Source organism: Camellia sinensis, chromosome 11 (genome assembly GCF_055761805.1).
Source record: "Camellia sinensis isolate YWXY chromosome 11, ASM5576180v1, whole genome shotgun sequence".
NCBI lineage: Eukaryota > Viridiplantae > Streptophyta > Magnoliopsida > Ericales > Theaceae > Camellia > Camellia sinensis.
Window position 1 is genome coordinate 167387281 of NC_138971.1, and position 17334 is coordinate 167404614.

At 33.6% G+C, this 17334-nt stretch overlaps 3 protein-coding genes across 3 annotated transcripts; 2 read left to right on the forward strand and 1 right to left on the reverse strand.

Annotated features, from left to right (window-relative positions):
- Positions 1-477: 477 nt before the first annotated feature.
- Positions 478-3066, forward strand: LOC114288051 (expansin-A18). The gene is made up of 3 exons (XM_028231536.2): positions 478-783; positions 1665-1980; positions 2563-3066. Exons 1-3 carry the CDS (start codon positions 615-617, stop codon positions 2873-2875), a joined length of 798 nt encoding a protein of 265 aa, XP_028087337.2. The 5' UTR covers positions 478-614; the 3' UTR covers positions 2876-3066.
- Positions 3067-4401: 1335 nt separating this feature from the next.
- On the forward strand, positions 4402-10907 carry LOC114288036 (B-type cell cycle switch protein ccs52A). Its single transcript, XM_028231522.2, has 10 exons — positions 4402-5206; positions 5316-5438; positions 5541-5645; positions 8004-8183; positions 8375-8437; positions 8562-8756; positions 9632-9733; positions 9815-9877; positions 10005-10073; positions 10335-10907. Exons 1-10 carry the CDS (start codon positions 4643-4645, stop codon positions 10386-10388), a joined length of 1518 nt encoding a protein of 505 aa, XP_028087323.2. The 5' UTR covers positions 4402-4642; the 3' UTR covers positions 10389-10907.
- LOC114288037 (protein STAY-GREEN homolog, chloroplastic) lies at positions 9764-14429 on the reverse strand. Its single transcript, XM_028231523.2, has 5 exons — positions 14009-14429; positions 13761-13934; positions 12953-13120; positions 12198-12491; positions 9764-10442 (listed from the first exon to the last, which is right to left on the reverse strand). Exons 1-5 carry the CDS (start codon positions 14132-14134, stop codon positions 10425-10427), a joined length of 780 nt encoding a protein of 259 aa, XP_028087324.2. The 5' UTR covers positions 14135-14429; the 3' UTR covers positions 9764-10424.
- Between the last annotated feature and the right edge of the window lie 2905 nt (positions 14430-17334).

A 17334-nucleotide genomic window follows, 5' to 3' on the forward strand; every position in this document is an offset into this window, starting at 1 on the left:
AAATAAAATTTATTTTTCTTTTTTGAAATGTTATTCCAATGTGGACACTCTTGATCAACTTCCTTGTTTGGAGATAATTATTAAGGAATTAATGAAAACAAATACAATCATCTTTCTTTTCTTGCATGTATAATTATACAATTATACATTGCAGAAAATTTTAATTTTTTTTGTAAATTAAAAAATTAACGGAAAAGTAATTCATTTCTATTTTTTTTTTCCGTTTCTGTCCGTTTCTTCAATTCATTTTTACCAAGAACTATTTTTATGTACAGCATTCTTGATAACTAAACAAAGTAAAAAATGTATTAAAAATTGAGAAATAAAGATAAAATTTTAGGGAGAAAAAATTCCGAAATGTTGCCTATGTACATGACAGGCCTCAGAGGGTACTTTTGTTTATTTGTTTTTAATTTTTAAAAGAAGAATGTGACTTGAAGGGCACTATTATGCGTGAATCGTGAGGGTCACGTAGGGTACTCTGTCCTGTAGTTGGGCATTACTACATAGAAAGGCATACATGTACAATACAAGTCATTGAGCATTGTACTTTGTTCACAAAGGACTTTGAAGGTTTGGAGCTTTCATCAATTTCAAAGAAAAGTTTGAAAACTATGGCTTCGAATATTCTCTATTCATGGAACATCATTGGCTTCTTCCTGATGGGAGGGATAACCAGTGTCATTGGTGGTTATGCACCGGCTAGAATGATATTCCGGCCTAGCCAATGGGCCCTTGCCCACACCACTTTTTATGGCGATGAGTCCGCTTCTGCTACTATGGGTTAGTATTTTACTTTTATACTTTGTCACCATCCCATCATGTAACCAATGTCATCACAATTAAAATTTAACATTCAAAACAAAAAAAAAAAAAAAAAAAAAAAAAAAAAGATGCCAAATTTTTTAAATTGAATCCCAATGGAGTTAAGTGCAAAGTTTAAATTTGTTTTATTTCATCAATAATAATGACTCAATATTTATTTAATAGAAAAATATTCAAAAATGCAATGTGATACCATTACATTCATTTCGATAGTGTTCAAGTGACATACTAAATAAATGAAACTTCCAAGAGAACATTTTGAACACCAACAATGCTACGTACCACTAAATTTTTACCACTAACATCACCACTAATGATGTGGCAAGTAAAAAAAATTAAAAAAAATAAAAAAGTAAGACACAAAACACATGTGGCAGTGGGTCCCACCCATTGCCACATCCTTAGTGCAACCACTAATTAGTGGTCTGCATCATTTTTCTTTTGAACACTTCTCCAAATATAAAAAATTAAAACTTTGAGTTAATGGTATATTCCCTTCATCGTCTCAATAAAATACTCATGGGACAAAAGCCCAAATTCTGATGTTTTACTTCATAAATTTATAATCATTGTGTTCCATAAATGCAAATTTTGCATTAAAAAAATAGTAGGTCATTTAATCCCAAATTTTTTTTAAAAAATAAAAATTTATATTCGCGAAAATCCCAATTTTGTAAAAACCCAATAAGATAATTAAGCAGATATTTTGCACATAAACAGATCACACAACAATCACAATCCATTGAAAAAACACTTAAGCAACTAGTGAAACATTAGACAGAATGAAGTATGTCTTTATTGTTCATTCAATTCCTTATTGTGGGTTGAATGATATGCAGGAGGAGCTTGTGGGTATGGAAACTTGATGAACAATGGCTATGGAACCGACACAGCGGCATTGAGCTCGACTCTGTTCAACGATGGATACGCGTGTGGGACTTGCTACCAGATGAAGTGTGTTCAATCACCATGGTGCTATGCAGGGTCCCCATTCACCACCGTGACGGCTACAAACCTGTGCCCACCAAACTGGTCTCAAGACTCCAACAATGGTGGGTGGTGCAACCCTCCGAGGTCTCACTTTGACATGTCTAAGCCTGCTTTCATGAAGATTGCACAATGGAAGGCCGGGATTGTCCCCGTCATGTACCGCAGGTAAATCACTATCGAAAATTCTATTCTTTCAAAATTTTCATACAGAATCAATCACTAAAATGATGCGTCACTGATAATTTTAATACTAACAAGTTTGTCACATCTATTTTGTGTATGTATTTTTTGTTTGTATATCATTACTCGATTATTTTGTTTCATGAAAATGATCTCAAGAAACAATTGAGTATTTTAGTTTTTAGTTTTTATTTTTGAAATATACAAAAAAAATTGGTTTGGGAATTATTTCAAGAAAATTTTCTAAAATTAACTTACTTTTTAAGAAATACCAAAAAATTATTTATGAATTTATATATATATATATTTTAGGAGGAGCCTTATACATTAAATTTGTCTTGCTACATTATTTGGAGTTGTTTTTAGAGAAATCAACACTTGTTTTGCCAAGTAGTACTGGTCTCTTATAATTTCATCTATGTGGAATCATAAAAAAAATATCATAAAATGCTTCATGAAGAATTTTCATCCCTTGATTAGTGTGTGGTGTTTTCTTATACGTGTAATTTAACGGTAAAGAATCTTTTATAATCATTTTCATGATACGTAGCATTACACTTTGTACAGAGTACCATGCATTAGGACTGGCGGACTTCGATTCTCGTTCCAAGGAAATGGGTACTGGTTATTGGTGTACGTGATGAATGTGGCTGGAGGAGGCGACATCGCCAGCATGTGGGTGAAGGGAAGCAGCACTGGATGGATAAGCATGAGCCATAACTGGGGAGCTTCATACCAAGCATTTGCAACCCTAAGTGGTCAACCACTCTCTTTCAAGATCACTTCTTACACTACCAAAGAGACCATTGTAGCCTACAATGTTGCTCCTTCAACTTGGAGTGTTGGATTGACCTACCAAGCCAATGTCAACTTCCATTGATGGAGTATGAATGAGAGACATAAAATGTTGATGATCTTTTTGGGATTTTCTAAGCCTCAAGGCATTTATATATTTATATTATGCAGAAAAATGTTTAAAACATTATTAAGAATTTGAATATATGATATAGATTTAAATGTAATAAAATAAATCTGATCAATATAATTCAAATTCTAGGCACACTTACTAGATATTTTGCTATGAGAGTATGTAGCAATTGCTCTTTATATATTTGCACCTTTGCGTTGCTTCTTTTAATTTGGAGGGTTTTTTTTTTTATATTTTAAATTTTAATATATATATATATATATATATAACCTTGTAATGCAATCATTGATATGATGAATGAAAGGAGCATGAGAGATCAATGTTGATGATCTTTGGCATTTTCTAAGTCTCTAGCCATTTATTTATTAGAAATATTATGGATGCAAGAAATATATATATTTATATATATATATATATATATATTTGAATACTGTATGATATAAATTTAAGTAAATTTTATCGATATAATTCAAATTATAAGGCACGTGTTAGATATTTCATTTTTAAGGTAAATTATAAACACACTGTTTGAGATTTACTTAAATTACAAATTACCTCATGTAGTTTTGGAAATTATATTATGCCTCTAAGGTTTCTAATTTCATAACAAATAGGTCATTTTATTAATAAATCATCATGTTAATTAACAATTTTTAATAATGTTAAAATTTTATTTTAATTAATAATTCATATAATTTTATTATTGTATAGGTAAACGGTTAGAAATTTTATTTTTTCAATTAATTATGTTAACTAAAAAATTCTGATAGGAAGGTGTTTATAATTTTTTACACTACCAGAGCAATTCATATTTTAAACAATGAGCCATGCTAGGGAGCTTGAATTTGGAGCCCTCGAATCTCCCGAATCAACCAAAAATCAAGAGGAGGAGAAGAAGAAGAAGGAAGAAGAAGAAGAAGAAAGACTGGAGGGGGCAATATCAACTGGGCGGAGGCGCAGGCAGAGGCAAAGGCGGAGACAGGGCGAAGACAATCGGGCGACGAGCTGCAATCAACCGACGAGCTGCCACGAGCGACGAGCTACAATCGACATCCACCGTCGCTCGCACCGCCATCGCCACATCCACTGTCGCACCCGCCGTCTCTCTCCCTCTCTTTCTCTTCTCTCCTCTCCTCCTCTCTCTTTCTCCCTCTCTCCTCTCCTCTGTTTCTCCCTCTCTCTCCCTCTGTTTCAGAAAAATAAATAAATAAATAAATAAATTGTCTAAAACGACGTCGTTTTAGACAGTCGGGAGATTCGGGGGAGGAACTTTCGAACTACAAAACATTTTTCTTTAAATAAATCTCAAATGATGTATTTGTAATTTATTTTTATTTAAACACATAATATTACTCTTTATATATTTTATCATTTTAAATTGAAATTAGATACTAATATTAAAAATTTTAAAAATATTCAAATAATTATCACACGATTCAAATTCATTGTCCCCTCATTTTAAGTTACCAATTACCACTACACTACCTTCTAATTTTCCCGCAAACCCGCCCCTTCTGTTACTTATTTTCCCGGGAAAAAACAAAAAGAAAGATAAAGAAAATATTAACAGCCCTCTCTCTCTCTCTCTCTCCAAATTTTCTACCTAATCCCAAATAGACGAAGAGCTTCTCAGCTCCATTTCTCTTTCTAGGGTTTCTCTCTCTAAAATCACCATCACAAACCCCCAACTCCCACGCTGCCAAAAAAACCAAATCTTTCATGGACAATCCCATGACTCCTTCACTGGAAAACCAATCATCACCATTCACACCACCCCTTTCTTCATCATCATCAGAGCTCAATCTTCCTCCAACAATGTCACTTCCCTCTCTCTCTCTTCAATCCCCAACAACAACCCCTTCTCTCCACATCGATCGAATGGTGGGTACGAACTACCATCCCTCTCCTTCTCGAACCATCTACAGCGATCGCTTCATTCCCAGTCGATCCGGCTCCAATTTCGCTTTCTTCGACATCTCTTCTTCTTCCAATTCGCCTTCCGAGGGCCGAGAAGACTCGTCTGGGGCCTACAAGGCCCTGTTGCGGACCGCATTGTTCGGTCCCGACTCGGGGGTCGTTCCTCCGCCCAGCCCCGAGAAGGGGGTCGGAGTGAACGGCCGTGATTTGCCGATGAGTCAGCCGAGTCGGAATATTTTCCGATTCAAGACGGAGACTCGGCAATCAATGCACTCACTTTCGCCATTTGGGTTTGATGAGCAATTGCCTGGTGTTATTCATAGCCCTGTCAAGGCTCCAAGAAAAGTTCCCAGATCCCCTTATAAGGTGAAATTAGAGAAATTTGTGATTTGGGTTTGATTGTATGTGTTTTTTTTTTTTTTTTGGTGGTGTTTTGTGTTCTTGGTGGTTTGATAAGTGTTTGTTTATTTGTTAGGTATTGGATGCACCTGCTTTGCAAGATGATTTCTATCTGAATCTTGTTGATTGGTCTTCTCATAATATGTTGGCCGTTGGGTTGGGTAATTGTGTTTATCTATGGAATGCTTGTAGCAGCAAGGTGAATTTTCGACACCGATCACCATTTTTTTGGGTGAATTTACTACCCTTATCAGTGTTTAGTATTTTCAGATGATTGACTTTGTGTTGTGGTCATATTTAGGTGACAAAGTTGTGTGATTTGGGAAATGATGACGGTGTCTGTTCAGTTGGTTGGGCTCAGCGTGGGACACATCTTGCTGTTGGTACTAGCAATGGCCAACTTCAGGTCTGCTTATCAAAAGACAGCAACCAAATTTTATTACTTTTCATAGATAATAGCTCTGTACATGTTGGATGATTATTTGTTGGTTAGGAATTTGAGCTTTAGGCCTTTGTTTCGTTCAGCATGGTTTAGAAATGTCAACAAGAATGTTATATATAAATGTAGCTATAGATTACTTGGATTTTCTTCTTCGTTTCTGTTATAAATGAGGCAGTAACTTATTTTGCTATTAGTTTTTATTTCCACTTCTGGTGAGCATGAAGATCAAATCTTTAACTTCAATCCTATCCTAAAACTTTTGAAGCTGTGTCTTTCTAGGAAACAGACACCTATTCTACTTACAAATAAAAGAGCCCCGCTATTCAATGAAAAGGTTCTGCAAATTTTTACTATGAAAATTAACTGTTCTACAATTTTCAATACACAAAACTTTATGTTATGCAACAAATTGAGGACTGCTAAAGGTGGGATTTATAAAAGTTCTTGAAACCATGAATAATGAATTTTTTTCCCCTCCAAGTAGTGGAAGAAGTTGAGTTCTTTGCGGAAATTTTTTTTATGAATGAATGTTGCCAAGTAATGGAGCAGGATTTACTAAAACTAAAGATAACAAAATCCATGTTTGGTGTATGCAGAAGTAAATTTGAGAGAAGGATAAGTTGTTTCTAGTCTCTCATAGTTAAAGTCTTTGAATTCCTAACTTTTAATAATCATAATAGATTTCTAGGGTTGGAGTGTTGCTACCGCTGATAGATGAACCTTACCTCAATGATAAACCGCAAGTCTTTCATTCTTACATGTCAAATGTGTGTAAAAGCTCAGCATGTGTATGTTGGTTGAGATTAAAATTGTCACATGTCCCTTAGCTAATTTTAAAGCAAAACCATAATATGGCCTATATGCTTCTATTAGTTGCACAAGTATGACAATCTCCCCTAAAAGCAAAGCGGCTCTAGAACTACATTCTTTTGCAAATAGTGAAGAGATTGTATTGTTGATGTTTGTGGAGACGTGCAAGAGCAAAATTTGTAGTGGTAAAATACCACCAAAAAAAAAAAAAAAAAACAACGCCCAATTAGTACACATTAATGTGTGTTTGGGAGGGGAAAGATTGAGTACACACCTAACCTTTGGCATAATGTACAAAGTGGTGGTCCCAAGACTTGAACCATAACCTCAAGGTTATTAGGCCAATTCTTAACAATTGTACCAATGGTCACCCCTAGTAAAATTCCACAACTCTTCTATAATTCTATTGTTTACCAAAGGAATACGGAAAGATATGGCCAAGTCTTAACAAACACACATTAATGTGTGTTTGGGAAGGAAAAAATTGAGTACACACCTAACCTTTGGTATAATGCACAAAGTGGTAGTCCCAAGACTTGAACCATAACCTCAAGGTTATTAGGCCAAGTCTTAACAATTGTACCAATGGTCACCCCTAGTAAAATACCACAACTCTTCTATAATTCTATTGTTTACCAAAGGAATACGGAAAGATACGAACAAAGATGTAGAGAAGAATCTCTAGAAATTTTATTTTATTACCCAGCATTAGGAAACAACTAATTGAGGCGATTTTCTTGTTAACTACGCCTAAACCGAAGGAAATCATAAAATTACCAAAAAAAAGTAAATTTGAGCTAATTCTAGAAACAAAAAGAAACATTCTGAAAAAATCTGAACAAAACTGGATTTGTTCTGACCAATAAATTTGGCAAAACAAATCTTTTTTTAAAAATGATAAAATTGCAATATCGGAGGCCTAAATGATGGAATCTGCCTAAAATCAAGCTTAGATTATGGCAAAGTATTGATCATTGATCCAATTTGGATCAAACATGAGTCTTTCGAAGCAAATCCAGCAACGTCGGGCTGAGTCCAAAATTACTATTTTTTTATTGAATGATCAAACTGTCCTAAATATTGGGCCATCACCAGGTTTGCATCAGTTATTGTATCCCTCCTATCTTCTTTTGTAAGTTTACAAAGTAATCAAATCACATATGGGACTGGAATTCTCATCTCATCCAGTTGTATGTTAGCAATGGCGTATGTCCACATCACTTTTGTTTTGTTTGAGATATCTTACTTTCCTACAGGGAGCTGGTAATAAAATTGTCAAACAAATGTTAAATTTTGGCCCTAGTTGAGACTTTGGGTGTGCATTTGGTGATGTTTCCTAACATGTGTTTTGGCATAAAATTTAGCATTACATTTAATTATTTTCACTTGTTTGAATATATTGAAACCTTGAACAGCTACTATGATAATGTGGGATTTTCTTATATTGTATTTGAATAGCGCCTTTGCTACATACGTACCAATTAAGTGATGCTTCCGCCTTGTAATGTGTAGATTTGGGATGCCTCTCGCTGTCGGAGAGTGAGAAGTATGGAGGGCCATAGATTACGTGTTGGTGCCCTAGCATGGAGTTCATCCTCGTTGTCTTCAGGAAGCCGGGACAAGAGTATTCTTCAACGAGATATCCGTGCTCAGGACGATTTTGTTAGTAAGCTGACTGGACACAAGTCTGAGGTCAGACTTCTCTCTTAATTCAGCTTGGTTGAGCACCTTGGGTCAATAAAATTTGAGTTTTACTTGATGATATCTGCTTCTTTATTTAATGTCACTGCTAATTGTCTTTTTCCATTAATAATTACTGGATTTGTGTTTTGTTTATACTTGGAAATTCTTTTGAGCCTGAATATCAACTGGTTGTGGCTTAGGTTTGTGGACTGAAGTGGTCTTATGATAACCGTGAGTTAGCTTCGGGAGGAAATGATAATCGAGTATGTTCTCTTTTCTTTCTTAAATCTCACTGTTCATGGTACTTGGTACTTGGTACTTTGATAGGCATTCCCACATGATCTACTGATAACTAACTTCTGATTAAGAATTTCCCATCTCTGGCAGCTTTTTGTATGGAATCAGCATTCAACACACCCTGTGCTAAAATATTGTGAGCATACAGCTGCTGTAAAAGCAATTGCATGGTCCCCTCATCTTCATGGACTTCTAGCTTCTGGAGGTGGTACTGCTGACCGATGCATTCGTTTCTGGAACACAGCCACTAACACACATCTGAGCTGCATGGACACTGGAAGCCAGGTGATCTATGTGTCAATTTGTTCATTATTGATCTCATCTCCTCCTCCCTTGGTATATGGTTTGATTCATGCTCTGTAAAGGAAATAAAAAGTGGCATCACCTTTGCTTAGCTGTTTTTTTAGGGTTATCTTTAAGTATGTTATGATACTATACCGGTATGAATGCTGGCAGACGAGTTCTCTTATTGCTAATCATCTGAAGACATGATACTATACCATTATGAATTTTTTTAGGGTTACCCTGATGTATAAGTGTAAAAAAAAAAAAAATCATTGTTGCTTCAAACCAAAAATTGTTAAAGTTTTGTTAAATAATTTAATTTTGTAAAATACAATTCTAAATGGTAATGACAGTAGTACTATATAATATATATATGTTCTCACAAAATATTGATAAAACATTTATGAAAAATGCTAAATTCTAAATTCAACATGACTTATTGTTTTGGTAGATTGCATTGTGTTTTGGTGCAGTTTGCTTTATTCAGGTTTGTTTAATGGAAACACAAAAGTTTCGATATTCCACAAGTGTTTTGTTTCGGTATCTTATGAAATTGGGTCGTTTTGACGGAAGCAAATATAAGTTTTGTTTTTGTTAAGACTTGATTTAACTGTCTCACACTAGTCAGACTTAGCGTTTACCTTTATGATAAGCAGTGTCCTTAAGTGTGAGGCTTTGTTACATGGACTCTTTTGTTCCCCAAAAGCACCCATTAATCAATCTTTGTGGTTTACAGTAATCAAAAGAAGGAAGTCATTATAAGTCTGTCTCCTCACACAAACACACACACACACACACACACACACACACACACACACGATGACATGTGCTCACTACAATTACTAAGTTGTACTAATTCAATTGTACCATGGCAGGTTTGCAATCTTGTGTGGTCTAAGAATGTCAATGAACTTGTCAGCACGCATGGATACTCCCAGAACCAAATAATAGTTTGGAGATATCCTACAATGTCAAAGGTATAGAAAGTTTAATCATGACATGTAATCTGAAGAAACATTCTCATTCTTATTTGTTTCAAATTTTTGTTGATGATGCAGTTAGCAACACTAACGGGTCATTCATATAGAGTTCTTTACCTTGCCATCTCACCAGACGGACAGGTAACTTAATAGACCTTGTTTATCTATCTATTCCTTTTAACAAGCTAGAATACTTGTCTATTATACCTTTTTTCTTTTCTTTTTTGCCCTTTCTTATACTTGCATAATTACAAAATTGTTGTTGCAGACAATTGTTACAGGAGCTGGAGATGAAACACTGAGGTTCTGGAATGTATTCCCGTCGCCTAAATCTCAAGTAAGTAATTTAGTACCTACTATGCTCTTTTTTGATGAACAATATTGCCCAAAATCCCATCTGATTGGTTTTTTCATTTATACAAACTTGTTATATGTCCTTAGAAATTGATCTTGTGTTCGGAAGCGAGTATCCTCTCCAGCAGGAAAAATATAAAAAATAAAATAAAAAATCGGGTTTCTTCCTGAGTCTTGAGTACATTCTCATGTCCCTGTTTAGTGAAAGACAGAACAATTCATGTCTCTGGTACTGTGAATGCAGAACACTGACAGCGAAATTGGAGCATCATCTCTTGGAAGATCTCAGATACGGTGACCCCTGCAGACCTTTGGTTTATCGGCCTTCCAGCGTCTAGAGTTCCTTCTGCTGCTGCAGACCAACAAGAAAATCATAGTTTGTCAAGCAAAAAATGGTAATGTGAAACGAAGCTCAGCTAAATGATCTGCTTGAATGAGAGTCCATGCATTGCCAGAGCATTCGCAGGGAGCTAGAAGTTCAGATATGGGTGGAAACGATAAATTATGGCGACATATCCTGCAAATTGATGATTTTTTTATGTTTTACTTTGTGATCAACTTATACGTGTACAACGGGAGGCATTATGATATGAAGAACTCGATAATTGCTCCCTTGAATTTCAAAAATTATTTGGCAATGCAACAAATGGATGGCGGAGATTTTGATTTGTGGTATAGTCATGTCAGTGCAGCATGTGGCACTGAATAGTTTGTTCTTGAATTATGTAATTAATAGAGATACTATGTTTAGTTTAGAACATCAAGGTGTAGTATGCACCTACATTTCTTGTGAATAAATTATTATTATTTTTTTCCATATATATGAGCATAAAATTGTATAGTAATTCACTAATTCTTGTGAGACACAATTTACAGGCATATGTATTATGTTTGGAATTTACAGGTATAAATATTATGTTGCACAACAAGTGTCTAAATCTATAACTATCAAATTGAAGCATTGCATTACATAGATTTGGGCCATAAATAATGAACAACTTCTTAGTCTTTGGTGGCTCAAATGTGAAGCGCTTTGAAAGCAAGATACCGAAACAGATGCCAACTAGAACAACAGCTCAGAGACGAACAAGCTCTTTAAACAATGTGAAAAACATGTTATAAGGCCCCAAATGAAGTGCATATTTGTTTGGGTGGATTTTCAAAATTAATGTTTTAACTTTTTATTTTTCGTTTTTTCGTCTTTAATTAAATAAAAAAAAAATCATGTGTTTGGTCAATTTTTGTTACTTTTGAAATGTTTCTAAAAAGTTTTTAAAAAGATTTGACCAAATATATATATAACCAACACATTCCTGCATATATATTTTTATTTTTAATGAACTTTTAAAAAAAAAAAAATTATACATACTCTGGAGTATACTTTTTAGGTGTATCTAAACTAGGTGCCGTTAAAATAAAATTAAAAAAAAAGGACTAAAGGATGAAAACATTTATCAAAGATTAAAAAAAAAAAAAAAAAAAAAAAAAGAGTCAGAAAACAAATTTTGAAAGCCAAACTAAAATTAGTCAAGGTTAGGTGTATCCTCCAAAGGCATATTATAAGCAAGCCAGACTTAAAATGTGATTGAACGCAAATTTTCCGTGGAAAATGTCTTTAGCTAATATGCCAACCAACCAAACAACCACCAAAATCAGATTTCATTGTTGTTTTTTGATTCTTTGTCACAAAAGCACCATACTGTTCGTCAGCACTCCTCATTTTGAAGAAATGCAACTTCCAAATGCCAAAAAACAAGTGGGAGACAACAAAAGTCAAATCAACTTGTTGTATTTACATTTAGGATTGATTATATCAAAACTTTTCGACTATTAATAAATATCACTTCACCCCTACGTTTATAAACACACTGATCTCTCAATAATGAAAATTGTATAAATGTATCATTTTTGAAAACATTTTGGAAAGGATTTGAAAAGGTTGAAAGCGATACATAATATTAATTAATAGTTGAGAGAGTTTTGATGTAATTAATCCTTGCAATACTTGTAGAACAACCATGTGAGGAATACAAATCAAATCACAGAGTAGTCCCCCCCACCAGAGCTTCCCTAGTTTTGTTGCTATAATATAGGAAGATCTTCATACCAAGGATGGATCATGCACATGCATGTTCATTGGAGGAAAGCAGCATGTGCAGTCTTCTTGGCATGGATGTGGCACCAGAGGATCACAGCTGATGGATTGAATTTCATGACTTCTTTCCTGGTGAGCCCTATTGACCCCACCAGAAGGAGCTGCAGCAGCCTTGAGTGGTCCCCAACATTCCACCTTGTTGAATTCTGGAAAAGTGGAGTGAAAATAAACCCAAACCAAAGATTCCTCTAATTCTGGATAGTTGTTGAACAAATTCCCATCTCCATGAACAAAGGCCTTCAAAACCTGTTCATTTTCATACTAATTATTATCAAAAAATAAAAAAAAATTACTAATAATCATTTAATGGGTTATTGTTAATGTTGATGTTTGTGCAAAAAAATAATAAAAATGTGATATATTGATGTAGTTTTTTGTGTACTCTTGCTGATTTGAATTTGATTTTATTATATTAAATAATAGAGACAACTCATTGTCACTTCCAGTGAAGTTTATAAATAAAAATTGTATTACCAAAAATAGGATAAATTATAGATTACTTATATATATATATATAATAAAATTTTGGGAGAATTACGTCACAGTGGGACAAAAAAAAAAAAAAAAAATTACACAAACACCATAACTTTTCATCTCTACCCCATCACATAATTATTTGCACCCCGCATATCTTTGTATTTTTTTTTTTCTATCCCATTGTGTTGTAATTCCTCCTAAAAATTTTGGGAGAAGAATATAGAATTTACCACAGGGAGTTCTTTGGAGAAGATGAAGAATCTTAGGCTGGCACACAAATCTAATAGAAAGTGACCACCACTTATGTGACAGTGAACATGGAGAGACATTTTCCCTCTAACCTTCTTCCACTCTGCGATCACTTCATCTCTCTGTAATCTATGATACCATCCCTGTAACTGCATCTCCAAATTCCATTTCTTCTTTGTCAAGTTTCTAAAAACAAATTTTGTTTTTTTTTTCAAGTAACAACTTTCTTAAACTTAAAGTTTTTTTTAATATTATTTATGAAACTCTGTACAATCCTGTGTTTCAATATTTCAATATTAACATTTAAAATGAACTTGAAACCTGAAAGTCTGAAAGAGACAATCTGAAAAAACTAATTAAACAGAACATTTTGTGTCTTTTGGATCTGCGTTTGATAAATTATGAATTTAAAGTCAACTCGAAACAAATCAAAATAGCAACAACTCATATTACAATAAAAAGTAACAGAAAAATCCCCTCTTTTCCTCTGCTTTTCAACTTGATAGATAGACTAATTAAATTTAAAACCCAAATATGGAAAATAAGAAAGTAACACTCTGATTCAATGATTGAAAGGGAAGAAATTTAAAAATAAAAAAATAAATAAAAAAAAACAACAACAACAACAACAACAATCGGAATAAGTCTAGGAACACAGAAAAATCGGATAAAAAATTTATATCCATAGACAAGAATTCATAAATGCCATGTGTTCCATTGGTTTTTGTATGGTCAGTAGTAAAACTATAAAAATGATTTATTTCATATGAGTGTTTTGACGAATTTTACCTGGGAATTGTTAATGGTTTGAGAGATGGCAAGAGTGAGCTTAGAGGTTAAATCACAGTGTGTAAGTGTATAAGTTCTAGGAAGCTTCCCTGGATGCTTCTTTTCATCAGTTCCTAGGAACAAAACCTTCAGCTTTGAAGCTTCAAATATAGCTGGCCCAAATAACCTTGCAACCTGTTCCAATCAAACCCTTCAATCAATATATATATTATATTCATGTAATAGTAAATTATGGAGAAGAAAGTTACAGGGACAATAGATTGGTGCTTCTTGGGAAGTGTTCTTGTGTAGATGAAAAGAGAGCTTTGTTGTTGAGAGATTGAGAAAGGCTTTAGACCTGATGGAAGCACAAGAGAAGTGGTCAGAGTACCCATCTCTAGGCAGAGACACGGAGAGACAGAGTGCTCAGACCTCTATTCTTGAAGCTCCAACCTCTGAGGAATACACAAATAATAATAATAATAATAGCATATATATATAACCATATACTACAATAAATTAGTTAGGCAGAGAGGGAGAGAGAGAGAGTTTTGATTTTTTGTGCCTTCGATGTTACTTTTGCTTTTATGGGTTGGGTTTGCTTTGCTTTGCAGTTTGAACTTTGAAAGATAGCTTCCATTTCAACCCAAAACAAAATAAACAAATTACCCATGTGTGAAACAGATTAATAAGTTTAAATTTACATCATATATTCTCTAGGTAAATTTAGGAATAAAATAAATGGGTTCTTAACTTTTCGGAGAAAAAAATAGTGAAATCCGTACAACAAATCCACCTGTTAAGGTTTAACTCTAGAAAAATTATATTTGGCTCTCGTTGTTTGTTTGGAACTTAGCAGATCTTCAAGGTTTTTGTGTAATAGTAAGTATTTGAGGTTTACTATATAAAGAAGAGTCTAAAGGCCTTTTCTTGAACAAATTATTTATTGTTTGAAAGTTAGTGAAGAAGTTAATTTATTATCTAAAAATAGACTTAAAAAAGGACAATGTTAAAAAAATTAGTTTATTTATTAGCATATTTATAATTTCTTGACATTTTTAATAACTTTTTATCATAAAGATGATTTGTACCCTTGCTAACTTTTTTATTTTAAATAAAATGATTAATTTGTCACGATGATAATTGTATTGTAATGTACCAAGTACGAAAATTGATGAGCTAAAAACACATTAGTCTAACAGGTTGACTTTTTAATCTCAACCCAAAGAAAGAATCTTGAGACTACAAGGCACTTGGCATTTTTAACAACAATAATTCTAGTATCATAAAAATTTAACCAAAATTTTATCATGAAACTCAAGTAAAAGGTGCAGCTTTAAAGTTCGTGTATTATTGATCATATGCAAAATAAATTGTTTAATTTTGGGTAAAATTTTGAATAATTTTTGTAAATATGTAATAATTATTTTAATAATATGATAATAAATGATTGTTTATTTCTTATTTTCCAGACAAAATAATCATATATTCAACAATTATTAGCAGCCAAGTAGTGGTTGCTTCGTCATATTAAAAATTAAATAAAAAAGGAAAAAAGAAATAAAAAAGAGAGATTGGGTGTAGAGAAAAGCTAAAGGGCTCGCTGCTTCAAATATCAAACTTCTTTACCTTACCAAAAAATAAACTAGCATTAATAAATGGATGTTCAATTCATTCACTTGTGTTTGGAAGTAAAATAAAATAATAATAAAAAAATGGAACTAAATGTTTCTACATTAAAAATAAAAAATAAAAAATAAAAAATTTTAATACTTAATTTTCTAAGAAATTCTATTTCCATACCTACTTACCTCGTGTACACACTTAATGAAATTTTATTTTAATGACAATCATACCTTAAAATAAAATGATCATAATAAACATCAAAATCCTAGCTAACTCATCTCATCTCTTCTTAACTATCTTTTTCTACCACCACCACCATCAAACAAACCCTTTTGTTTTCTTCCATTCTCTCTCTCTTTAGAATGAATTCAATTTATTTCGGTTACAAATCAATGAAAAAAAAACAGAGAGGAAGATGATCAATTATCAAAATTATTTATTTTCGTTCGAAAAACAATTTTCAAATCGAATTGTTTGCTGCCTCTTTCAATAAATATGTTAGATTCATTTCAGAAATAAGTGGACTAGTAACAATGGTGGAAGCTGTGCAGTCCGCATTGTCATATTGCTGTTTGTTGGAAACTTAAGCCCCGTTTAACGACAACACTTTTTAGTTTAAAAGTCAAAAAGTCACTAAAAAACCAACAACTTATACCAAAAAATCAAAGATTCTCTTTCATCTCTACTTTTTGCACATCTTTTCATAAAAAAATCAAAAAATCATCCAAATATACTAGTTTTTTTTCTATCATATTTTAGCCAAAAAATCAAAAAGTTACTAACAAAACATGTTTTCAAACGAGACCTTAGAAAGTAGTGCTACATCCATACTTGGTAAAGCATATCTGTCCTTGTGAGAGAGATAAAGGGATCCATGGTTTGGTTCACCAGAAGAAATTGTCGATTTTTGGTGACTATGTGGGGTTGTGTTTGGATGAAAAATGTGTGTATAATATTTGAGTTAAAAATTATAATTAAAATACGTGTTGAGTGTGTTAAGTTTTGATATTTTAAAAGTTAGGTTGCTTTAGTGGTTTGTTACCACTTTGTCAATAAATCCCTATCTTTAAGGGTTAGTTGGTTAATTGAATTAGTCTTACCATGTTTTTAGGATTTGTTAAATGCGGGCTGTTATTTTTGTTTTGCTCTGTAAGGCTATAAAGTAGCCAAGTTTGCTATTCAATAAAACATAGAGATTTCTCCTAAATTTCCTTATCTCTTCCATAAGATTTTCTAGTTCTTTACATTTAGTATTAGAGCTCCGTCAAGGGGCCTGATTAAAATTAGAAGCAGCAGTCTTCTACATGTATAGTGGTTGAAGCACGATGGCAGAAAGTCCTTTTGTGCAGCCACCAGTTCCGAAATTTGATGGGCATTATGATCATTGGGCCATGCTCATGGAAAACTTCTTGCATTCTAAGGAGTACTGGGGCTTGGTGGAGAATGGGATTCCTGCAGCAGCAGAAGGTCTCACAGATGCTCAGAGGAAGAGCATTGAAGATCAGAAGTTGAAAGATTTGAAAGTAAAGAACTATCTATTTCAATCAGTAGATCGTTCGATCCTGGAGACAATCCTCAATAAGGATACATCAAAGAACATATGGGATTCTTTGAAGCAGAAGTATCAAAGTACAACACGAGTGAAGCGTGCTCACTTGCAAGCTCTCCAGAAGGAGTTTGAAATTCTTCACATGAAGGCTGGAGAATCTGTGAATGAGTTTTTTTCTCGGACCCTTACCATAGCCAACAAGATGAAAGCAAATGGTGAGGACAAGGGAGATGTTGCTGTAATTAAAAAGATTTTGAGATCCATGACTCCAAAGTTTGACCATGTCGTGTGTTCCATTGAGGAGTCTAAGGATATAGACACCTTAACCATTGATGAGTTGCAAAGCAGTTTGCTTGTGCATGAACAACGCATGAGTTCTCATGTGGAAGAAGAACATGCTTTGAAGATTACTCATCAAGA

What these genes read in the sequence shown, in the direction of transcription:
- LOC114288036 (XM_028231522.2), top strand. Translation starts at nt 4,643, where the DNA reads ATGGACAATCCCATGACTCCTTCACTGGAAAACCAATCATCACCATTC. An exon ending in TTCCCAGATCCCCTTATAAG is followed by an intron (nt 5,207 to 5,315) that starts GTGAAATTAGAG and finishes TTTATTTGTTAG; the next exon opens with GTATTGGATGCACCTGCTTT. An exon ending in CCATCTCACCAGACGGACAG is followed by an intron (nt 9,878 to 10,004) that starts GTAACTTAATAG and finishes TTGTTGTTGCAG; the next exon opens with ACAATTGTTACAGGAGCTGG.
- LOC114288051 (XM_028231536.2), top strand. Translation starts at nt 615, where the DNA reads ATGGCTTCGAATATTCTCTATTCATGGAACATCATTGGCTTCTTCCTG. An exon ending in GTCCGCTTCTGCTACTATGG is followed by an intron (nt 784 to 1,664) that starts GTTAGTATTTTA and finishes AATGATATGCAG; the next exon opens with GAGGAGCTTGTGGGTATGGA. An exon ending in GTCCCCGTCATGTACCGCAG is followed by an intron (nt 1,981 to 2,562) that starts GTAAATCACTAT and finishes CACTTTGTACAG; the next exon opens with AGTACCATGCATTAGGACTG.
- LOC114288037 (XM_028231523.2), bottom strand. Translation starts at nt 14,134, where the DNA reads ATGGGTACTCTGACCACTTCTCTTGTGCTTCCATCAGGTCTAAAGCCT. An exon ending in AGCACCAATCTATTGTCCCT is followed by an intron (nt 13,935 to 14,008) that starts GTAACTTTCTTC and finishes TGATTGGAACAG; the next exon opens with GTTGCAAGGTTATTTGGGCC. An exon ending in TCTCCAAAGAACTCCCTGTG is followed by an intron (nt 12,492 to 12,952) that starts GTAAATTCTATA and finishes GAAAATGAACAG; the next exon opens with GTTTTGAAGGCCTTTGTTCA.